At 45.8% G+C, this 25,524-nt stretch overlaps 1 protein-coding gene across 6 annotated transcripts in view; it reads left to right on the top strand.

Annotated features, from left to right (window-relative positions):
• Positions 1-25,524, top strand: part of Shal (potassium voltage-gated channel protein Shal) — a 116,677-nt gene that overhangs the window by 49,677 nt on the left and 41,476 nt on the right. For all 6 annotated transcript variants that reach the window (XM_033332696.2, XM_033332688.2, XM_033332691.2 and 3 more), the window contains exons 3-4: positions 6,525-6,713; positions 17,546-17,698. In XM_033332696.2, coding sequence (XP_033188587.1) covers positions 6,525-6,713; positions 17,546-17,698 — 342 coding nt within the window. The remainder of the gene's footprint in view (positions 1-6,524; positions 6,714-17,545; positions 17,699-25,524) is intronic.

The raw sequence follows: 25,524 nt of genomic DNA, 5'->3' as shown, positions 1-25,524 counted from the left end.
CGCGTCTATGTGCTGCACAATGTGATGACGATAACAATTTTTAGAGGTGAAACCACGTCGTTAGCGCGCAAATATTGCGTAGAAATTAACGAAGACCGAATCATTCGTAGGAAAAATTGCTAAAAGTGTAATTCTAACTGCGAACCACTCATGGGATGTAATGGAACGTAAGTAATTGATCTGATTACGCCTGATTACGGTCGATCTGACCGTTTCAATTACCCACAGCAGTGTACCTTGGACGAGGACCAACCTAAATCTAATTGTCCGTAGACAAAGACAAAGCGATCACGTTCGTTAACGATATTAGAAAATTGGTATATGTAATTGAATATATATACATATTCATTTAAATCATTGATGTTCTTTGAAATTTCACAGCAAGGAAGCCTGCAGTGATGGCGCGTATTTATTTAAAATGCGCTTGCAACTCGATTATATGCCGGCCTGCATTTGCATACAATTTCAGCTCGTTACGTCGATGAATAATTTCGCTCTCTCGATTTACCTGGTACCGACGACCGGAGGTAAAAAACGAGAAACGGTCGAAGAAAAGGTTATTCAGTTGAGGTTAATCGCGCGATCTCGCGGGCTCAGGAGAAAAGTCGCGCATTACGTCGCCCTTAGGACACAGCGTCGTCATACCGGGATTATTAAACGCGGATGCAGGTAGGCCGGAAATTATTTGGAGATTTACTTCCTTTCTCACCTGGAACGCTCTCTACACTCGGTTAAGCGACGTTCCATTTCTCTCGGGAACGAGACGGCTATTAACGTTTTCAACGGGAAAAGGAGGAGGAAGAAACGTTGGTGGAAAGACAGGGGAAACGCGTCTTCTCCCTCTTCTCTTTTTCTAACATTTTGCTTTTCTTGGCGAAGCGGGCAATATTTTCAGTACGGCACTTTACTATTTCAATTTTCAATGCTTCAGGAAAGTAGGTCTTGCGTATTTTATTCCGGCGGATCTTTCTTGAAACGAAAGGCCGCGCCCCTTTCGTCCGTGACCCGCCTGTTATTTGTCGACGTTCGTTTAATTAACTTACCGTCAGAGCGAAGAAACCTAGACAAACGATGAAGGGGGTGAACGCGGCCAAGCTCGAAAACCGTCGGTTGCGATCGCGTTGCAATCGTGCATTCTGTTTTCTTATCGGCCGCGCGGCAACCAGGTTCCCTCATCTTCCTTGAATTAATCGTCGCCCGCCACGCGATATTTCCAATGCCTGTGTGTGTATAGACGTGCACGTTCGTGTCCCTGCACCGATGCCCTTTTCCAAAGCCAACAATCGAGGTTTCGGGCAAATCTGGATGAAGCGGAGGAAATCGTAAAGCGTGTGTATACCTCGGAGCAGCGAGATATTTCACGGTTACTGGGAACGAAACCCGAGGATAACCGATTATTATTCGCGTGTATATGTGACGTTTTAGTAGAGGATAGCCGTATACTGTTGGGAATTTGTCGCGCGCATTGAAAAGCGTACAATAACGCCGTTGGGACGCGGAGTCGACTCGACGAGAGAATGACGAGCGAACATAAATCATCTGTTGGACGCTTGGTGAGCGGGAAGATGATGAATGTTGCAAGGTTCGGCAGAGCTGCGATCTTTGAAAAATGACAGGCTTGCCACAGTATAGAATCGAAGTTTCAACGTTCTGGCGGTACTTGAGGGGCAAAGTTAGCGGCGCTTGTAACGCGCGGGATACGTGGCCGAACGGTCGATGAAAAAGCGACGAACCACGCCGTTCGTACGTAACGAGAGTCGAGTGTTGCTTTTGGGATTACTAAATTCAAGCCACTCGTGCTTCCATTGCAGGTTTCGTTTCATCGAGTGCCGGTATACATGTGAGAAGGGTTTCAATATTTTTACCAGGGCTACTCGATTTCAGCCGATAAATGAATTTATTCAGAAGCGTACGTTGAACTTGATCTTTCCGCGACTCTGTAAATGCAGCGACCAACGAACGATATCGAAATTGATCCGCCGGTTTTTCAAGTAACGGAGAGAAGGTCAATTTAATAGGTCCGATCGGTAATTTCAGGCGGAAATTTAATCTCCCTACCGTTGTCCATGCGTATAGCAATGTTTTCTATTAGAAGATTATGTTTGCGAAGTAGAGAGGATCCTCTCTGTCATGGTAATTACTATTATACAGGACGAAGGACGGTGCTCACAACATGTCGATAGTTAATTAATTCGATGCTGGACAACAGGTAGCTGTCGTCCGGTAAGATCGATAAAAACTCTCATTGATAAGCGAATTAATTAGCGACCACGTCGGTTAATTCCTGATCGAATCCTGACCCTACCTCTATTATTGTATCTTTCTAATCTATTGCATTATGCCATACGCCATATATAGCTCGTCGAACTTCGCGTCTACTTTATAATAGACGCGAATTATTCTCTAGTGAGTCATAGTTGGTTCACGAACTCGCTGACATGGTGTTGCGACGTCTGTTTTCCTTCGAATTTCGTCTATACTCGAGGCAATTTGTCTTCGTTGAGAAGCCAAAGTCGTTGATACAGAAGTCGTTTCCTTCGTCTGTCTCATAATTTATACGCGTATCGCTCCGTTTCGATTAATCTCGCACGACCTATTAATTTTTTCTGATGACCGCGATGGATCTCGCTGGAGACTCGCCAGGAAATTTTAGCTTTCCGTTTCCGGCGATATACGTTCTCGGGGAATCCGAGATCGATCATTCCATGCCCAATGGTACGGGACTTTCCACGTCGGTGCTCGCTTTCGGGCCTTTCCTTCTATCGAATCGCCCGCTGCACATGCCGCTGCCCTTCCATTGTTACGCTTATCTCATTCACTGCCAGGCAAATTTAAAGCGTCTTGCCCTAGGCACCAAGATCTTATTTCAAGGAAAACATGGAATTTCACAAAATTTATATAAAATCTTCGTTCATCCTTTCTAATAATTTCTAACCCAAACTTACTCCGTGATCGATTGCAATCAATCTAAATTTTTAGCGTAAAGTACGAGATGTCTCGTAATCGGCACTCTTGGTACATACGCTTACTACGAGATATCTCGTAGTTGGCAGTGAATGGATTATCCAGAAATTCCGCCGCGAACACATATCCACTTTCATTTATATACTTCATGGTGTATTTCAGAATATAGTGGAATCTTTATAAGCAAACTCGAAGAAAGGTAGATACACTTCTTTGACTGTACGTTCAGGAAATAGATCATTCAACGTAGATATCGTCTCCTAGGCAGCGAGATGAAGTCTCCACCAGCGTCGGTCACCGAATTCGTAAACCCTGTGTCCATCTTTATCATAGCTAGACCTTTTCCTCGGCCCTCGATCAGCCAGTTTCCTGTCTACGGTAAAGAATTCAAATCGAAGCTGTAAATGGAATAAAATCAGAATTGGTAACTACTTTGGGGAATGGAATCGGCAACGAAGCTGAAAACTCGCTGACCAGCGACCAAGTAGCGGTAAATTGCCAAAAGGCCCCCCTGCCACAAAACATTCGTTCGTATCGGAATTCGATCCCCCTTCCTTCCCGTGGTTCGATCCAAAAAGTCAAACATTTACATAGCACGATTTTCCTACGTAGCACCCTAAGTTTAGCCATTGGCCAAACACTGTCCGTCGATGCGTGAATTACGCGCGATTACAGCAACCCTGGCGCATCATCGGCGACTCGCTAATTATAGCGTGACGATGCACCGAGCTAGGAAAGCTCGCGGGTGTTTAACATATTTATATCCCTGTGGAATCGTATATTTTCGCGGTGGATAAGATCGCGGCCGGTTCGATGCAGGGTCCGATTCGCGTCTGCAAGGTGTCACGTGGCATCGGCCGTGTTCGCGGATGTTTACGCGGCCGACCGCAGCTGCGAAATGTCAGGAAGTTGTCCTCGAATGCAGACTCGAGGGGCGCAGCCGCGACCGCGTGCACTTTCGGCGGCTTTTACTGCCTGCAGCCACGCCACGTACCTTGACGAGTCACCGTACCGTTTCGCCTCGTTGCTGTTTCGCAATATCGTCACGTTGACACGTGATCTATGTCCTGCTACATTCTACGCGCGTCTAACTGCGCACCCACGATTTGCTATGCTGAATTTCTTATTGACCCATCGAATTATCATTTCTTTTTTCTCTGGTCGTATACAGCGGTCCGCATAAATATTCGCCTGCCTACGATACTCGGCTTTTTCACCACTGTACGGTATCTTAAAAGAAAGTTGCAAGTTCTAAAGCAGACAGGCGAACGTTAAGTGGTAGATGTTACAGAGGTACGATAACTGGTTTCGGACGAGTTCTTATAATAAATTGGAAGCATCGACGAAACATTTCAGAAATAAAGAAAACGTCAGTTAGGTAGCGTGAATGCAGAGTCGAAGAATTTATCGCGGTCTCATAATCGTGAATTCGCGCGGGAGATCGCGCGCGCCTTATCGCTCGACAGTTTCGTAACTAGTTGCTTCGTAATTCAGCAATCGTACATTATACCGCCGTTAAGGACATTTTATGCAAGAATTTCCGCGAGATCCACGAAACCTGATAAGGTGAACAGCGCCGAAACTCTCACGTTCGTGGTACCCTTGGTTATACACCATAGGTCGTAATGCAAATTACCGAATCGGATCTTAGATAAAGTTTTAGCGACGGTGTGAGTTACGAGGAGGAAAAAGTAGCGATTAATTTTTATTAGGCTCGAACCGTAACGATATTCTCGATGAAGTTATCGTACGATAGGCGTGTTAATCCGACGGAAGAGCGAAAACCATCTCGAATATTCTACGTGTAATTTCGCTCGATGCTGAACCTCGTAGAATGCCGTTGTTTCGTACCTCATTCTGGTGTTACGGGCTTTATGAAGCTTGCGGACGTAGTAAAACGCTCGTTAAAGAGAAATAACGCGTTAATGATGGATTCACCGAAGTCACGCTGCGTGCCGGAACGATGTCATTTAACTCGCGTTCTTTGTATTCCACGCGAGAAGCTTCGTAAGGAAGCTGAGCGTGTACATACAGCGGTGTCACAGATAGGCATGGCTGGCTGGTCGAGATAAATCGTAATGACGTTGTCTGGTGAATCACGTTAACGTTGCTTTTCTCGCGAAAAGTTTGCTGGTTGGCGAAAAATTTTTTTCGCGAAAAAAGTTTGCACGATAAAAATCTGGACGAAAACAAATCTTTTGACTAACGTGACGGATAGTTATGTCACCGACGTGCAAAATACTGCCACATTCAGGATACCTCGACGGTTTTTGACGACTAAAAGAACGTTGTTCTGTTGATAAAAAATTTGATTCATCGTAATCGGAAAATCATAGGAGATTATTGATATTAATCTTGGAGATTAGTTTGGAGGATTGGCGATGTAGTAAAGTTTACTTCTGGATTCTAACTTTAACGAATGATTATTCGTCAATCTAAAGGATGACAAGTAGCTGTATGTTTTTTCTGATTTGTTTGATCGGAAACAGAAGGCTTCTCGTTGGCTGTGGAGTTTATTGCCGAAGGCTTTTACTTATATTAGCTCCCTTAAAAGTGTCTGGATTCTTATAACTAGGATGCAATAACTGGCAACAAGGTTGCTGCAAATCATTCTGCAATTTATGTATCGAACGCAATTTCGATAAGGGCCGAATGCAATGGTCGTTATCGTACAAGTACTTGTTTATCCGCAAAATATACCTTATAATTGAGCGTGGGGAAGAAAGGAGGAGAAAGGCAATTTCATCGATCCGTTGCTTTTTGTACATTGAAAAAGTTGTTCGTGGAAATGGCTGTTTGAACAAGGTCTCGTAGAACTGCGGAGGAAGCGAAAATCCAGCGGTTAGGGCATAATCGTTGCGGAAATGGGCGTGGACGCGTTTAAAACTTCGGATCGCCGTCGCGTATTTGCCGCATTTGAATAGTGTGCACACGGTAATTTCTCGCGGAAAATCCTCGCTAAAAGCTTAATTGACCGAGCGTCGGCGGCAAGCAGGAGACGCCTCGGGGGAACGACGGAGAAAGGAGAAAAAAGAAAACAGACAGGGACAATGCGTCGTTGTTACTCTAATGACTTCTTCTGCGCGCGGATTCGCGTTCCCGAAGCGAGTGAAACTGACGCGTTTTCCGTTGTCGTCGTCGTCGTCGTCGCGATTTCACAGGGCGGATTTCCAACGCAGCAACACCGCCGTCTGTTTCTCCATTGTCACGCGCGAGACAATTTCACTCGACCTGGAAAGACACGCGACTTCGTTTCTCTTTGACCGAATTCTTCCCTTCAACGCTCGTTTTCCGAAGGATCGCCTTTCAGCCCTTCGCTTCCTTCTTCTTTCCCCCAAATTTTGATTTCTTTCCAAATCTTTACCGAAACTAGGTTGACCGTGAACACACCGGATGTTTTGGATGTTTTTCGATATTTTGGCAATGTCTAATTGTTTTTCTCGGCGTTTCCGGTTCCGATTTTATCAATGGATTCAGCCACGCGACAAGACAAAACGATGGAACTATTCGAAGCTCGCTTATGAAATTCTGCGAATAACGTTGCTTCTTTTTCGTTGCAGAAAGCCAGATTGGCACGAATCAGGATCGCGAAAGCGTCGAGCGGAGCAGCCTTCGTGAGCAAAAAGAAGGCGGCTGAGGCCCGACTGGCCGCGCAGGAGAGCGGCCTTCAGCTGGACGACAACTACAAGGAGGAGGATATTTTCGAACTGCAACATCATCATCTACTTCGTTGTTTAGAGAAGACCACGGTGAGTCTTTGAAAATCATTTACATCAGTTACCCTTAGTCTCTGACCCCCAAGTTCCTCACTTGGCTGCTCTCTCTCCTCAGCTTTATCATTCGATTAACATTTTATCTACCTCTGTCCTGACTCTCGCTTACGAAGATTCTCATGACGTAATAACGTTTCTCTGACGGCAAAGGAAATATGTTTTGCCGACGAGTTATAAATCTGAGTAGTAAACCGCTTCTCGTAACATTAGCTCGGTCAAGCCCAGTCTCCTTTATGTCACGATAGCGCATAGTTAGCAAAGTGTCGGCTCTGTAACTCTTTCGAAATGAGCCAGGACGCCTGTCGAGAGGAAGAAACAAACTAAAAGCGAAACGCTATACGCTGTCGTAACGTTGAAGTTCAAGCTTGGAAGAGAAGGGACGAATATCGCCGCTTGAAAGGGGGAGCTTCTCGTCATCGACGCAGAAACGTTCGCTTCATTAAACCTGGTAGACGGCCGCTTGTTTAATTTCGCGGCATCAGTTGCGAAACGGGGGAAATGTCGCGCTATCTAAGCGCCGGTTCATTCTCGGGCGCGAACCAACGTCGCCTGCTTCGAATCCAAGAGTCCGTGCGCTGCGGAGTAATTTGAATAAACCCCCTCTGTTCGCGTCCAATTTTAGCACAGCACTTGTGCACGAGGGATACCGTGCCACCCATCGAGTGCGGCGCCCAGCTTACCCGCGCGCACACACATAAACAGAGAATAGGCCTCGGGTGTCGTTGAGACAGATACACAGCCACCGTGTGTAGCGAACGCCGGCAGATACTCCTTTGTTGTCGTTTCCGTGAATTTCAGACCGTGATAATAATTTGGATGCCCTTTTTATTTCGTCGTGTTATCGTTTTAGCGATAGGATAGACCGTAGCGAGTTCGATAATAAGCGAATCGTCAGCTTTTGTGTTTCAAACTTTCACGATGGTGAGATATATTTTGATATCGGCTTTCCGGCATGAACAATCGCCTTTCGATTTTGCATTTGCACTTGGCATTTGCATTTTGGCCCGACGTAATTCCCTAGACGTCTGCTTCTTCGGGGGATACCTGGCGTTGAGGGTTGGCCAATCGAATTAAACGACATCCGGTGAACTCTTCCGGGTCGAGCATTCGGATTAGAACTTCCGAGTTGAATCATCAGTTTGATCAGCCAAGCGAAACATCGTGCAATATAAATGGAAACAGTGGGGACCGAAGCCTTCAGTTTCACGTCTCGCCTGCAGACAAATGCAACGTCTACGAAATCTCTGGCCAAAATGCAAATGCCAAGTGTAAATGCAAAATCGAAATTAACGATTAACAGTTCTTGGTGCGAGCTGTAGGTGAATCCTAAACCGTTTCATCTGAATTTTAATCTACCGGCGAACTCCGTTTCCACGAACATCGCGATTTAATATTTTACGAGATCGGATTGTTTACTCGGTAGGTTTTAGTTAATGTTTCGATGATACTTAACGGAATATCCAAATTCAGCATCGGCCTTTCGGCCATCCGTTAACGGGAATGTTTCCATGGCGCTGGTCCCGAAACCAAATGCCGAAAGCCTGATAAATAGGTCAGTTGGCGTACTGAAAATCGGAACTTCGTCTCGATGGTCACTGGAGCCTGAATTTCCGCGGAAATTCCGTTAATTGCAAGTTGTCCCGGGGTTATCCGTATCAAGGAGTATGCACATTTTACAAAATCAAGAGCAACCGCTCGTCCCAACGATCCGTTCGATTCTATTATTTTAGGACGAACGAAATGGAAGCCGATGTCGATAACTCGTACGTTATAGCAGCCATCCTCGTCGAGTTTTCTCTCGAGATCTTCTTATATCGTGTCGTCTCATCGTTTTGATTCTTTATCAGCTCTCAATCATGTTGGTCCTATTTCGACGATGCTTTCGCTACGATGGTCTCAGACCTTCTCAGACTTCTTCCTGCTGGATGTACTTAACCCAGAAAGAAGCGCGATTCCGGCGGCTTTTGTCAAGTCGCGAAGAAAATCGCGCATACGGCCCGAGGGAGCGTCGCTCCACTTCCTGCTGCCTTCTGTCGTCTACTTCTTCGCGTCTACGCGATCTCCACTTCCTGCCGGCGTTTAGCAGCCATTTTAACCGACCTTGCGAATCCTTTTCTTTTTCCTCTCTCTTCTCTTTGGGGAATCTTAGATCTGCTTATCTTCTCGAGTATCCTTCTAGAATTGGAAAAACCGCGCGACTGTTTAAAATTCTGCAAGATCGCCCGATGATATTTACATTTCCCTTCGTCGTATTTAAATCTTTCATCCGATTTACCTGGCCTGCTGAAGCTTGTTGTTGTCAAAACTCTCAGCAGAAATGATTAATGCGTTTGCACGAGAATAGGCAACGAGTCCGCAGAGTCCGAGATGTAACTTTCGGCTCGGTTTAAACTAAGTTGGAACATTGTTATTTGGAATGTGGAACGTACCAGTATCGTTGGATAAATACAAAGTTTCTAACAGAGTAAATCCGCAAGGTAAAGAGACGACGAGTCGGACGAATATTACGCGGCACAATTGCCACTTTCTCGATCGTGTCATCGTCTTTCACGATTCTTCTTCGCTTCAGTGTTTTCCATCGAAACTTTTTCTCTGGTTTAATCCACTTAAGGATACCGTGCATGCCCTCCTCCGACGTATACTTATTTTTCCTGGTATCGAATCCCAATCGTTGCTCACTCGTGTCCCTATAATTGTTAACCGATACGTTTCCACGATATCCTTGAAACGTCTTTGCGACCAAGCTTCGCAAAAGAATGTGCATGGACGACGTGCCACGTGATACACGTCAACAGATAACAAGAACGCGTTTCACCTTTCGACGATGCGATGACCTTTCACGAACCGGCACTTCGGCCGATAGATCGTGCTGTTAGACGTCTGTATCGGTAGTCTGAATCTACCGCGGGCTTCGTTTTGCCATCTGAGAATCGGTAGAGTCTTCATTTCATGGGACTGGATATTACGAGCGAAAAAGGACTTTGTTGGAACCCGATAATGACGCGAAATTGACGTCTGAATGTATTGTAGCATGTTCTCCTTTTTCCATCTGCGGGCGGTTGTTTTTAACACGTCGGAGAATCGTGAGAGTACATGGATCTCGCGAATATTCGTTTCTTTGTTTTCACGCCAGCTGGATGAATCGCTTCTGAAGGTAATAGGATGACAGTTATGAATAAAAAGAATAAAAAAGGGATGTTTCAGGCGTCAGCGATGCCTCCGCCGCCGTCTAACAAAAGGGAATTCTAAGTGGGACGGAGTTGAACTGCTCTTGCCCTTACTGTTACAAAGGAGCTCGTTTCAAAAAACAATGTCGATGATTACGAGCTCCATCACTCAGCGAAATGAGATTCCCTCGGCGAGTTCGATCCTGGTTTCACGTCGTGCACATAGCGAGACCAGACTTGAGGTAGCGTGTGTGCGATCTGGACGCATTCCTTGGTACCATAACGACGTTGTTCTCTCACGGAATCGTAAGGAGAAGGCAGGCAAACGATCTCCGTTGAAGATCTTTCGAGGCGGTCGCGTGTGTTGCGCAGCTCGTGAGCATCAGACGCGGCCAATCGGTGTCGTCGTGTCGGCGTATTGATTTCTTCCGGGTCGTGGTCGGCCTCGATCGAATCTCTTCGGGAATCGAAGTCGTCGGGGCGAGACGTCATCCCGAGACCCGGGGACTAATTATAGTCGGAAAACGGCGTTAAAGAGATCCAACAATAGCGTAGCCGCATCGGATTTTCCGATCCGCATGGCACGAGCGGACGCAAGCGTTCGAGGAAGAAAGCGTTGTCGTTCCTCCTGCTAAACTTCTCGAAAACAGACCTGTTTTCGCTTTTAAACTCATTCGTGTTTCGTTAGAACTTTCTTAACTCACTGGAACCTGTTAAGTCATCCTTTTCGGACAAGTTAACATTCTTTCTGCAACAACATTATGAAACCCTTCTAATTATAATCTTGTTAATGTTCAGGGAAACTAATTAAGTATCATAGTGAATAAAACATTAAATACTTCTTTTTAGAAGCAACTTTTATTCATCAGATTAGCATCGGACTTCGTACATTTTTTTAACACATAAAAAGATTCAAGTGTTTTAACGCCAACGATAAGAGACTATAACTGCGAGCGACGATCCCTTACGCGAGTCTGTTGCGAGTTTTAAACTTCTTGAAGTAAATTGTAATATCATGTACGGATACTCGTTTCTTTTATTTATTCGTCTTCGTTCGACGACGAACAAGAAGAATTTGATAAAGTCCGGCCTGTGTACCTCTTCCTGTTCACCGAGTCAGCAGTTTGCGAAAGAAAATTGAGACGAGAATAGTTGCAGCAAGAGCCTTTCCTCGAACAGGGAACCCGTTTCATCTCGAACACGAGGAAACGTGTTCTCGCGAAGAAATGATCGATCTGGAGAAAAATTTCGTCGAGTTTGGGTCACGGTCTTCGTGTTTGTCCGTTTACTTCAATTTTTCCTTTTCCCCGGTTCCCGATCCACTCTATTTTCCTTATTCTCGGAAAGCCGGTCCTTTCCAGTACGCTTATTTCCAGCTGGACGATATTAAATTCACAAGTAGCCCAGCCATGTCGCCGTTTTTCAGTGTCGAGCAATGCATACGCAAAGCCGGATATTCAGCAGTCGTCTCTTCTTCTTGCCGTATTCACGCTCGTCCACGGTTCCTCTGCCTGCACTTCGAATCTCTTTATCCTTAATTCCATGAAAATTTGTCTGGTCCTCGCGTCAAAGGAATCTCTTTACCGTGGAAATACTTTTTCCCGGGGAATCCCAAGAATTGGCAAATAATCGCGTGTAAAAAGCGCAAAACGTTTCTCGGGTCTAAACACTCGTCGGTGAAACTTTTTCGTTGCTCTTGGCACTGAATCAACATCGCCGAAACTTCAATTACAAAATATTCTTCTCGTTATACGAAAACAACTTCGTGTTCGATCTCAAACGCAATTTATACTGGGAAATTATACTTGGACGAGTGGTAGTTTTCAAACTGTCCATAAAGAGGTCGACTAAATTCGTTTTAGCGAAAACTGCAAGCGTGTCTAAGCTGTCATCTTCGAATTAATGATGAAAATCGGCGAGTAAACTCGCGTTCCTCTCGCAGATCGATTATCCAGATTCTGTCATACACGAAAGCGAACGGCTGTCCTACGAAATAGGATGGAAGGTTCGAATTGTGCTAGGAACATCTATAAAATGGCGACAAGTGCGCGGCGTGCCGGGGTCAGGTCGAGCGACGTGGCGAGTTATTTATGGGGCACGAGGATGGCCCGGCTGAATTTACGAACGCTGATCACCGCCTCTATTAAGCAGGGAATGCATATCCATTCTGACTGCGTCTTGCGGTCGCTGCATTTCTAAAATGGTGTCGCCCGTTGCTCGTACGTGTTTTCGCCAGCACTTGCCGCCCGCGATCGACTTCACCACACGGTCAAACGAAGTTTGTACCCTTTTCTCAGCGCGGTTTAAATTTCCGCAAAGATACGAGAAGTTCGGTAGACGCCGAATAGAATACGTGTTTAATCTAGCGAAATAGATTCATTTTTGTTTTATACCATCCCTTGCAAATGCCGATTTTTTTATAGATAACTAACGTTTAATGAAATTTAATTAATTTATATACAAGGTGGTTGGTAACTGGTGGTAAAAGCGGAAAGGGGGTGATTCTACGCGAAGAACGAAGTCGGAAACATAGAATAAAAATTTTTCGTTTGAGGCTTTGTTTTCGAGAAAATCGACTTTGAATTTTCGCTCGGTACGGCTCGTTGTCTCGATGGAAAAATAAAAAAAAATTGTTTATTCTATATTTTCGACTTCTTTTTTCGCGTAGAACCACCCCCTTTCCGCTTGTACCATAAATTACCAACCACCCTGTATAAATTAAATTTAATTAATAATTCGTTCAGTTGAGAGAAAATAAAGTTTCCACCCTCCGTGAAAGAGTTATTTATCTTACGTATTAAGTTTCCGTTCGAAGTCGAATAGCGCGACATTTTTAGAAGGAGGATTCAACTTTTCAAAATGCAATTGAATTTGAAAGGGACGGAACCGTTCTGCAATTTGGCTGGATCGTTGTCGAGCAGTTGGATCGGAAAGCGAAATCCTGCGCCGATTCCGATCCATTAAACGCGATTGTGCGCGGGAAACGAGGCGAGCCGTGGGGCGCGGAAATTTGTTTAATTTATATTTAAACGCGCGCAGCTGAATCCCGCGACATTTAGATCAATGGCTGCGTTAAATAGAAGATGCAATTGGTAGCCCTCGAAAATGGTGTCATGACACGCGTCACTATCTTGGAGAGGTCAGTTGCGTTTATAACCACCTTTACGACCTTTACGTAACAAAAATAACGCCACCATGCTGTTTATAGAGGCCGGCGTTCTTCCACTATCTGACGTTATTCTCCATGGAAATTGTATATTTTTCCGACGGAGGTACGTCCGGTGAAAATCACAGCGATGTTGTGAATCGTTTAGATTCGAGGATCAAAGTTCCACTCGATCCGAGTTAATAATCTTCGTGCCGTTGATTTTCCAACGAAAATAGCCTAACCACGGAAAAATGATAGCGTTGCAAGCAGTTCGACCAACTGTAATTTATATTCATCAAGTTGGAAGTCGAATGAATGATAGTTAGTTTAGTATTCTCGGTAAACTCGGAGCAAACTTTTTCCTCGGCTACTCGGCTACTCATCGTGTATTAATTAAGCTTCCCTAAAGCTAAAAGTTCTTCGCTTTTCGTCGTTAAACGCACTCGTTCTCCGATAATTTGAATCTTATTCTTAGTCGTTTAATAATCCAGAATCTCGTCAGCTTGCGAAACGATCGTTTCCCCTAACCGGCCATCACGCTCCGACTTCGCAAACAGACAGAAAGTCTGTTTTTTCTTTGCATCTGAGCTTTCTTACGAATCGAGTAGAGACACAAGAAAAGATTGATCGAACAAAGCGTGGTATTACCTTGCCGAACCACAGCTCCCTTTTGTCCGTTGATCAAAGTGGAGCACGTATCCTTGCTCCAGTATGTGACAAAGAACCGTCTAAGTTGTCGCTTTGAAACAAAGTTGGGAAACACACACAACCGCGTTTCCCTCGGCTGTCTATCTCAAACGTTCTCATCGAGACGCTCAAAGTCTTGATCAATAGCCACTCGCAATTTCTCCTATCATCCGGCTGGCTCGTCTTCCACTAACGAACGAATCTGTCCGAGGTACTGGGCCTGTCCAAAGAATTCCGACGAAGGATTTTCTTTGAGTCGCCACCAGATTCGCGCATTCGTCGATCCACAGACCAATCGCATTTCCTTCTATCGAAAGACGTATAGACGAGATCCTTTGGGAAAAATAATGGAAGGTGCAAGTTAAAGGGTATGTTTTGTCGGTTGGATATCCAGCCCCCCGTGGAACGGCTCGTTTTATTTCTACGCTCGGTTGGTGCTCACGGGGACGAAAATAAGAGGCTCTGACGCGATAAGGACGAGTTTAATCCGGGAAACGACAGAGACGCTAGTCTATTCGGAAATACAGACGCGAATAAAGCTGCGGTAGGTCCGCGGTAGTCTGCCTCGTTCACGAGTACAGTCCTTTTTCGTTCCTTTTTCCTCGTTTTCCTCATCCCTTTTAGCCCATTTTCTCCCTAGCCTTCGTTATAGCCGACGCGCGGAATATTTTTCACGCCTCGCTGCAGGAATAAACATCTGCCTTCCTGTTCTCCCGCTATCCGCGTAAAATAATCCGAATTTTTCGGGTCGCGTACGATCCGTCACAACTAGTTGCGATTCATGAAATTTAAATATTTGCAACGGGCTGCGCGTTATCGAACGACGCGAACGTGCATACGAATGTTAACGCAGCCATCTCGTGGCTTTTCATCGCGAGACTCGCTAATGTTAGATTCGAAATCGTCGGCACGTTTCCTCGCTCGTTTAGTCGATAGACCGTCTATCGACAAGGAAACGCCAATCAATAGATACGTTCGGTGCACCGAAAAGGAATACCGTGCGAATGCACGTCGTAGATAACGATCGCATACAGACCATCTGCTCGCAATAGCCGTTTCAAAGCTGATGCTATGCGTCTTCTTGGACGTTTTAACTTTCGCCTCCGCTGGACAACGGTAACGTGCTTGGTCGATCTGACCTTTTAACTAGAATTTATCGACGCAAACGCATCGTGTTATCGATTTTTCGCAAAGAGAATGCCAGTAACGCGAAGGACGAACATCAGGTGGAACGAGAACCGAGATGCACGAGTTTTCATTCTGCGACATCGGTTCTTGCACGCGAAAGACGTTAAAGGTTTCGACACCCGATCGTTCAATCTCTATCGTGAACGATGGATGAAACGTTTCCACGACGGTAATACGTAGGGAGAATCGGAGAATAGAAAGAAACGAGAGGTTATCGAGCGATCTCGACGTCAATTCCGCGTGAGTCAACCTCTTTTCACCTACGCGGAGAAGATTCGATCTCGTGCAATCGAACAACCGCGCGATCTCTTCTGGAAAACCACTCGGAGAGGAGCTGAAATGGGCCTTTTCGAACCTCGGTTCGAACCTAGGTCAGACACTCGTGCGACAGATTCTCTATCGTTCTCGATCGATTCTCACTACGAGGTTACGAACTGCTCTATTTTTGCGATTGAACTTTATAGACGCTTGCTTCAAGTTGATTAGCCCTTTTTTCATTCTATCCTTAACCGATCGATTATCAATAAATCCCACGAGTGCCCTTAGAGATTTATAGTTCACTCGTATCTAGGGCTTTTTAACTCAATCTCATTAACCTGTGAGTAACTTGGAACGTTGATGAAGTCGTCACGAAGCTTCGGCTCGTAGTTCGAGGTGTGCATTTCCGTCGTGATTGCGGCCGAAATCCTAACGGAAATAACCAGGACACGTGGGTAACAACGAGCGTTCGCGTAAATGCGTGCTTTCCCTCTGGCTATGTAATTCGAGCGGAGAAACGACTTGCGACATGGTCTCAGCAATACTCGGCGGGCCAAAGTTTGGCCGGCAACAATGGCACTCGTTGGAAATGGCCTCGGCGCGATTCCTCTGCGTCAACACGCTAACACGTTCGCCACGTTTGCTCTCAGAACTATTTTTCTCCGTGCTCTCTATTTCTTTTCCTACCTCTACTACGTTTTATTGTCCATTCTAAGTTACTTTTCAAACTTCCACCTAAAGTCCGCTGGAGAAGAACGATACGACGTCGTTGCGATTTCGCGGCGGTGACGCTATTGTGATTCACTAGCATCGTATTTCTTAATGGTACAATGCTCGGGAACGTAGACCTCTATTATTGAAATTACAACGATATTGCGTCGCACTTTATTATTAGGATCGCACTTTATTATTAGGGAAATTTTACAAGCCACAATTTACAAGTGTCTTAACAACAAATATTAATAAATACCCTGGCATAATATTAACAAGTTTGTTAATGGAACAAACGAAATTTCATGAATTAGAAATTATCGGATTATCCTATATACGACGAAAAATTACAAAATTGCCAAGATGGAATCTATAATGCACAACTTGTAACTCGTTAATTTAATATTATTAGTTTGTAAATTATATGGAGCAAGAGGGGATCTGAACTAATACTGCAGTAATTGCGTTATATTAACGTTGAAAAGAACAGCGAGTTCCCTCGTAGCATAATGGATGCATTCAAGGCGAACGAACAGCGTAGCTCGAACAGCACGCGGTTGTCTGACAAGTCACGTTCCCGATCTACTGCGGTTACACGGCAGCGCGTACAATCTGTTCGTCACGACGAACAACTTTGACGGGAGTAAACATTTTTAAGAAAAGTGGATTTTCCTTAATGAAAGGGAGTATAATATATATAACGAGCATGATACACAATTCACATACTGTATGGTATCACGTAACGTTATGTAGCGACGTGCATAATCTAGTTAATCGCGTGAGCATCCGATTTAGAACGGATACGACTTCCAAACAAGGCAAGTAACGTTCATTTGAGGACTAGAGAAAATATAGGATTACGAATTTGCGTGGAAAGGGGATCCGTGGAATTTATAGGTAACGAGATATCGATGGAACGCGCGTCGTGAATTATAAAAGTTGAAACAAGGAGGATCGAAACTTTCGACGGCAAATTACGAGGCTGTAAACTTACCGGCAGCGGCTCTATCCTGCCTGGTGTATATGTAGCTTCGAGCAAACCTAGAAAACTCTATCCTTGATCTAAAAAAACTTGCGGCGCTACATTAAATAGACGAGTCTATTCTCTTATTGTTCCAACACGAAGGGGGAATAGCATGTTAACGTTACGTTTTCATGTATTAAATACAAAGTAACGAGAATTATACCGAACCATGGGGCAGGAATAGCGCAACAACGGTGTAAACGTACGATCATTCTTTCAACTCTTTACCGATTCTCACAGAAGATTCTCTCGTTTTTCCATCGTAGCTGCTAAAGATTTCAGAATTCACAAGACACATTTCACAACGCACGTTCTTGCTACGTTCAGCTAAATCTGCACCTGCATTCTCTCAATCGCTCGTCGCTTGTGTCCATCTTCTAGCCGAAACACGTGCCCGATACTCAATCACTCGTTCATGCGAATTCTCACACCCACGCTACAAACGATATTTCTATCATGCCTGTTTTCTACTTATTTTTAAACACAATCCTGCCTCCTCTCCGTCTTCTCCCGATCGTACCGTGTTTCTCTCATTCGACATTCAACCTACGTTATACAACGAAATATTGCTCACACATATTAGTTCTGCAGAATATCAAGGAAACGACGAACTTTTTTGTTACAGGATCGCGAGTTCGTGGAGATGGAGGTACCCTACAATGGTGCCCCGAAGAGGCCGGGCTCGCCGTCGCCCCTGACCTCCCCCGCGCACAGCACTGCCTCGAGGGGCGGCCTGCTGCATGCCTGCTGCGGCCGCTGCTACCCCCAACGTTACCAGGTACGCGGTCGCCGTATTCTCGCCTCGACGACCTCCATAAGCGAGGGTCCACCCTCGTCTTCCTCCCACTCTCACCAATCGCAGCCGAGCGGGCAGCCGGTGCAGTCCCATTATCAGCCGGTTGACCCCATCACGGTGCCCAATGTCGCGTTTAACGTGCCCGGCGACAGCGATCGGCAACGTCGCCAGGGTGCCAGCTCCTCCAGCCCCTACAACGAGACAAGGGTGTGAGCCGAGCTCGGGACAGCGATTCCACCGGACCGTTCGTTCCTTTCAGCTTGACCCGTGATCGAGATTATCGGTTCCAAAGTCGTTCCACCCTATTGCTCCATCCTCGTTTTTTGGTGAGTTCTTTCACCACACGTGCCGAGTCTTTTTCTCTCGCGGAGATCGCTCGGAAGAGTTTGAATCGGAGAGGTTAACGTTATTCAGTTACGTTGCGAGATTTGTTCAGATTACGGGTCGAAGTTGCGTTTAGATATCGGCTTTGGATTTTATGGGTCTGTATGGATTAGATGGATCTATTGGAGGTTCCCTCCATTCCAATCGAAGTTGCGAGCTATGGTAAAGGTAAATCATATCATAGAAGAGGCATAAGAATATCAGGGACCTTTGTTTGCCTTGTGTTCTCGATGCCGAGGCGACGAGAGAACGTTGTATCAGCAGAAGACTGAACGTTCCATATCTTAGGAGGACTTTAAGGACAGCTTGAACCCAAGCTGATCGGTCGTCTACGCTAATCGTCGCTAATTTCGATCTTGGGTCTAATCTGAGTTACGAGGAATCTTTTCGAATTCTCGGCGAATTATTCCCGTTACTGTTCGAGCTCTCTCGATCGTTAGATTATTGGCTTCGATTCTTCGTCGATGAAAGTGGCTCGATCTCGTCAAGACACTGATCTGTCCGGTTCTTATCGATCACCTCGATCTTCGTTTCACCGTTTGATCGGATAAGCCGCCGTGACCAGAGATTGATGCGTTCGAATCCGGTGCTAGAACCAAACGTTTGTGTTCCGATCCAGGACAATGCGTGTCCTAGAATTCGCTCGAGACTGGATCTCGACGAACCCAGCGATCGTTTACGGTACGATTAGGTTAATGGGTCGCTTGGAGATTAATTCCCGGGGTTCGCATTAAAATCACCTCTCGATTTCAACCTACTCTAACCTGAATACTTACTTGGTAGACTAAGAAGTCACAAGTGCAGTAGTGTCGCGTTAACTGGTCAATCGCTAATTCTTGCAACTCTTACAACTGATTTCACGAAGCAGATGCCCGACGTCACTCGTGGTTTAAAGGTAAAGAATCATCAGGCCACAAAGATATTTAGGAATGTAAATCTGAAACTATACCTTCCTCGGTAAATGGCTAGATCGGGTCTCGATCAGTGGCCAGTTAGCGAGTCGCTACCTCCAGTCCAGAAACGACGTAACAAATTGTCCGAGCAAACATAGACCACGACAACGAAATATCGCGGTTGTTCGTGACATCGAATCCCGGTTGTTAAGAACGACTCCCACCGGGGGTCGGCTCTCCCACAAGCACTGCCAGCGAGGGTTCGAATCTCGAACCGTGTGCTCTCTCTTTCCTTGGTGATATTCTCGCTACTTTATCCCCGTGTGCGCGCACTACGGATCGTTCGGCGCGTTTGATAAGAGCTAGATAAACCTGCTGTTTCGAACGCCGGCAGGTATCGAAGATATACCTCCATCCGTCGCCTAGATTTTTCTTTCTCAAGCGGAAAGGCGGAGATCTGTACTCTCGAGCTAAAAGAATCCATTGAAGTATCATCGGGAACAGGAGAAACGACACGCGAAGAAACACACGCGAACTGGAGTAAAAGCAGAACGCAAACGGATACGTTTCCTCGAGTGATCGAGAGGAGATCGGTTTATCGTTTTTCGTTTTCGAGCGTTGCTACCAGCCTCGGTGAGAATCAGAAAATCTAGAGACGATGGATGCTGCAGCCTGCTACTATCGATTGGCGCACCTTGCCGCGTCTTACTCGCTCAAGGAGTAACGAACAAAAGGAAGTACGCGGAACGCACGTGCTGCGTCGCTCCGCGCTAGTCGTGTGGCCGGAAACGTTCGTTCTTCAGCTTGGAACTTCTCCAAAATCCATTTGACCGAACGAAGAACGCGTTTCGAAGGCTTTCTCGTCTTACCGTTCGAAGATCCATATTTATCGCGGATCTCGCGCGGATTTCTTGAATCGACATGGTCTTCGTCGTATCTCGCTTGCAAGTCGAGATCGAAACGCACAGCGGATCCGTACGATCGCGGAATTTCGGGGCTTTTCTTTGTGATACATTTCTTCTGTGATGCTTCTATTTTTGGAGAAACGAGCGGCTATTACTGCGTTCTTCTCCGAGCTCGTTTTCGTCTCATGTTCCAGTGATTTGTAGATGTCGGATCATATCAATTTTCGAAAGGTTCGGACAAGTTTCGTGACCCGAATCGTCGAGAGGTCGGTGTACCAGTCGAAACGAAACGAGTCGCGTCGAAACGATCTCGTTCTCTTGAAACACCAATCGAGGCGAAACCAAGATTCTATCCATAGATTTAGCGATCTACGTAGATTATTATCGAATCGTTATCGGCCTCCCTTTGACCAGCGTTTGGTCGAGGATCTACGGTCTAATTGAAATTATCTTCTAGCCTTAATCTACTGTCTTCTGATGGCGAATTCTAAATCGATGTCGTAGCGAATTAATTCTGGTTAGAACCAGAGAGAAGAACCGCTGGACTCGACGTGCTCCCGAGACGTATCGCTGGGAGATAATTATGAACGACGTCGGACACGACGAGTCCGGCGTGTTCTTCCAATCGAAATCAACTAGATCTCTTCGAGAACCCGTAGATCGACCTTAGGATTACTTCTCTTTCAGTCGAGCGGCCTTTTTTTCCAGTCACCCTTCTACCTCTTTCTCGCTCTCGCAGAGTAGTAGATCTTCGTTAGTAGTTCCACCCTGTGAGAACGACTCTGCGAGTTTACCAGCGACGCTTTCGAGAGTGTCGCGGCCGAGACGAATCGTGGCTCGAGATCGTGAGAAATCTTTTATATTCGCTGCTCGATTGTTTATTGGAAAATGTCTCGCCAGTTTTACTATTACGTTGAAAATTTCCATTTAAATGGAGTACTTCCACGCGAAGAATAAGGGTTAAGCGTATCTCGATATCGGGAATTGGAAACGTATCGACTGCAAGAAGACGTAGGCATTACGCGCACTCGTAAATCAGCCCGCACATAGCGAAAGGCGACGTTAACGAGGGAAAATGAGAAGTGATAAATGATCCTGTCGGCTGGCAGATCGAGGACGAGACCCCATCGAAACCCCATTAAGTGTCGTTCCACCTTTTATATGTACAGCTTCACGCTCCTCCATGAACGCCATTTTTCAACGGTCCACCATCCTCTATTTTCTTCTGTCGCGTATTAATCGTCCGCTAATTCTTCAGACATCCCCCGTTGACCTTCCAAACGTCGCGCCTTTAACGGTGAAATTTATTTAAAGCCCTTCCACGGACCACGGCCACTTTGAAATTGAAACTCTCGCGCCAAATCTCCCCGCGTCTAATTTTAATCAGCTCATTGATTCTCAGCGGACCAGAGAAGCTCATCGGGGTTTTATTAAACGTCCTCTGCCCCTTCTCTGTCCTTCCCACGAGCTTCCATTTTTCAGCGGTCGACCGAGTTCCCATCGACCTATTACGCGATAATCGTTCATTAACTCGTAAATTAGCCTCTGATCTTCCGTCGCCGGCTTCAACCAGCCCCAGAAACCGCTCTGAAATTACTTGGAAATAGAATTTCGATTCTATTTGATCGATTATACCCTCGTGTATTTTTATTTACGAGTTCTGTCGACGTCTGACAGTTTCCAGTGGCTTCGCGTCGTTGGCTTTCTTTTAGTATCTACCTTTTATTACGTGCTCCAATACGACGACTGTATCGAACGGTTTACTCCACGTCGACTTTAACAACCGCAATAACGGACGATGATCGAGCATAATAGACGCGTCTGCGACGTGTCAGACCGCTCACGAATGATCTTTATGAGGCGAACGTAACGCTCGCTGCGTGAACCGCGCGGTGTCAGTTGGCGAACGTGTTCCCCGACAGCTTTAAATCAATGATAAGATTCATATGCACGAAGGAACACGGGTCGTCGCGACGTGCGCCGTCACCGGTACAACAAATGTGTTCCTGCCATATTATGTACGCGGGTCTCTTCGTTCGCCCAGTCTGTTTGAAATTGCCGAAATGTACGGAACAAGCGGCGATATATTTCCCTGGAAGTCCGCTTACGTGCCTTGGGAGAGGATTTTTCGTGCCATTCAGGATCGGATTTCTTTTCCGTGTACGTCTAAATAGATTGATTCGGACGGTTACATCGAGACAGAGGTCTTCTTCGCGTAGCGGTTCTCCGTTTCTCGCTAATGATTTTGACACAGCGTATCGGGAAAATAAATTTCCGTGATTACGATCTTTCAGAAAGGAATTTTAGTCGAGTTCCATCCTCTTCCGAAGGATCAGCATTGCCGTTGATTTGAATCGATTGAATTCCATCAAAGATCGAAACTAGTAGAATCACCGAATGGAAGTATCCTATGAGTGCGTTCATTACAGGAGTCTCGATTCGCGTTACGATCTCGAGCTACGTATCTCGTCGACGATGCCGAAAATCCCATTTTTCGATCAAGTACAAGTCGACAGTGATCCAGGAGTTGAATCGTCGTCTTCCACCGACGAAACATCTATCGTCCCCGCCTAGAGTCGAGCCTCGCCGCTCGTCAGCCCTATCCTACGTCTTCCATTTTTAGATTAAAAAGAACTCGACTGGAAGCCGCGCATCGAATCCTGCCCGAGCTCGTGCCCGCCTTATTCTCGTCCGATCGCACAAATTAATCACGCCCCGCGACTCTGACCCTTCTAACTACGCCAACTCTGTCCGGATTCCATGAAATTCCACGAGAAGACGCTGAAGCATTCCGCGGTGGAAACCAGCGGAAGAGATTCGCGGCGAAACGAAGCCGTGCGCCTCATCGAGCAGCAAGACAAATTTCGCGGAACATCTCTCGTTGATCGCACGTGCTTCGTTCTCGGTTTCCAATCCGCTATTCTTTTTTTTCCCTTTATCCAGTTCCTCGTGGGATTGGATAAAGTTATCGATCAAGCCGTGCACGTGGAAATCGAATCGATATCGCGCGAACGGAGACGAACGAAGCTCGTTCTCCGATGGCTTTCGTTTCCTTGATCTTGTCCAAGTTCCGTCGAGTATCGGGGAACTCGACCACGGCTGTTCGTAGTCGAAGCGCCACTGCCACGCTCGAGGATCGATCGATCGACGATTCGTCGAGCGTGTCACCTTTCGACTTGTACGATTTTCGCGCGTGATATTCGTTCGATGGTCGACACACGAGCACCCGGTGTGCCGCGTCCGCTTCTCAGTTTCGTCGAAGCCAGACATTCGCGTCCTTGGGATCTAAAGATGGATCCTTTGGATGACAGCAGGTTCACGAATACCACAGGTGCGAGCTTACGGCCCTAAAAGTAGCTTTAAGGACCCACCTTCTTTTCGTAGATAGGTTCAACGAGACAGAAATCGCAAGGAACATTCGAGATTATACTAGCAATTACACGCAGTGTACATAGGAAGTGCGAATCGATTATTCGATCGCTCGAGGATCGACTTTTGCTTTCGTCGTCGGTTGAGAACCATCGCAACCTTATATTTCGGTATTCCGGTCCGCTTGCGTTACGATCGCTATTTTCCAGAGACCGTACAGTTAGCAAGTATCTCGTTTCGTTTGCATCGGTGCACGCAACTGTCTTCAATTTCCCTTCGATTTTTTCTTTGCCTTCTTGAACAGTCAATTTGCCTTTAGAAAGTTACATGAACCGAAGCTAATATCCTGAAACGAAGAACGATTCTCTTTAGGGGATTAAGAATCGGAAGAATAATCTATCCTACTTAGGGAAACAAAAGGAGGATCTCGCGTCGCTTTATCTTAATTTAAAAACTTTCGACCGTAATCTATCGGGATAGGTTTGATGATCGCGTCATTGGCCTGCGAAATTGTCACCGAAAGCGGCTCAAACGCTCGTTTTAATCGTGATTCACGCCCGGGGTCGTCTAAATATTCCTAGACGAGATTTATTACGGCGAGCGAAGCAGTGACGTTCCGATTAATCGATTCGTATTAGCGATAAATCCGTGTGGCGCGATCGCGCTCCGTGAATTCTGCGCGAGATTTACCATCCCCCAAAACGATTTTATTTGACCTGGTGACGCAAGCCGACCTGCAATACCGATCTCGATATCTCTAAAGTCCCGCAAATCGCGCGACCAATCCTCGGTTCGCGGCCATTCCACTACGATTAAGGGTTGTCGTGCATTTTCCTAACTAACGATCATTTGCGGAATAATTCTTAATTGTTCGATATCGTTCCCTTCTGGTGCTATCGTCGAAGATTATTCAGCGAATCGTAGAGGAAATGTTAGCTCCAGATTGACTGGCATACAAGGCGCGTTTAAATTAGGAAGATAATATCTTCAAATCGATTGAGAAACGAAATTTCGAAATTTTGATCATGCTTTTCACTGTCGCACTTCGCGAAGATCGAATCGTTTCTTGTACGGTATCGTCGAGTAGGTTACTGGCCCGGCAGATTGAGTTACCAAGTAAGCTTTGAGCAACGTTGACAGTATAGAAACCGTCCTTGTCGCAATCAAAAAAAAAAAAAAAAAAAAAGAAAAGAAAAAAAATATTTGTAAGTTGGACTCGTTATCGCTTCCTTAGCGTTCATTTCCACCCTCGTCTGGTGAATTGCTCAAATTATACGTGTACAATTTTACGGTGCATAAGGGACCTCGTTTGTCCACTAACATAATAACTAGTAACTATCGACTAGAATTATTCGGTTAATAGAAACTTTGCTCCCATACACGAGACGGCTCGATATTCAAGAAGTATAGCAGGCGAACTTTCGCGAGCGACTTGTCCAAGGACTGTTGCACACGTATTTGATATTTAACGTGTAAAAAGAGATTTGTTGTTTGATTCGAAAGTAACGTCTTTCCTTTTTAAATACCACGTATGGTGTTGGATTTTCTTTGACAGAGAACGGTAAGGTTAGTCAGCCCTTAATCGAGCCGAGGATCAAGCGTTTTAGATAAGATAGCACGTTTTGCCACACATTCCAGCAATCTGTCAGCGTTCCGATTCTGCGACGCTCCTCTCTTCCGATAGATCGCGCTGTTTAGCGCGGCAGAAAGAAATCGAAGATCCTTTAACGAGGCGATACATCTGAAGGAAATAAAGAAACTGAGATTTTTTAATCGATCCGCGTCCTTTCGACCCCCGACTTTGCAGAGAAGCCGACGAGACCGTCCGATGTTTCTCTCCACCTTCTCCTTTGATCACATTTTCGTTCGCTTCTCGCTAAAACGACTTTCACCATCGAAATCGAGAAAGTAACGTTTGAGAAACTGCGATTGGCGGGAGCGATCTCCGTCGTACGAAATCCCTCCAAAAGACAAGGCAGGACAGATGCAAGGCATACGAAAAACAAACATCTATTTCCACTTCTGATCATATCTTAAATTTTCAGCGACGTGTATCACGTCACCACGCGCAGTCCGTTCGTCGTTTACGAAACTTTAACGAGCTTCCGCCAAACCACTGAGAACGACACGCGCGCTCGCCTGCACGGATCACATTCCCCGCCCCCTTCGTTTCATCCACGAGATCATCACGAGTCCGTGTCGTGGTCTGCACGAACTCATCACGAACCAGTTTCGAATTCTCCTTCGTCGAGATCGA

This window comes from Bombus vancouverensis, chromosome 7 (genome assembly GCF_051014615.1).
Source record: "Bombus vancouverensis nearcticus chromosome 7, iyBomVanc1_principal, whole genome shotgun sequence".
Lineage (NCBI taxonomy): Eukaryota > Metazoa > Arthropoda > Insecta > Hymenoptera > Apidae > Bombus > Bombus vancouverensis.
The sequence above is the reverse complement of the archived record's forward strand: the minus strand, read 5'-3'. Positions and strand labels throughout refer to the sequence as shown.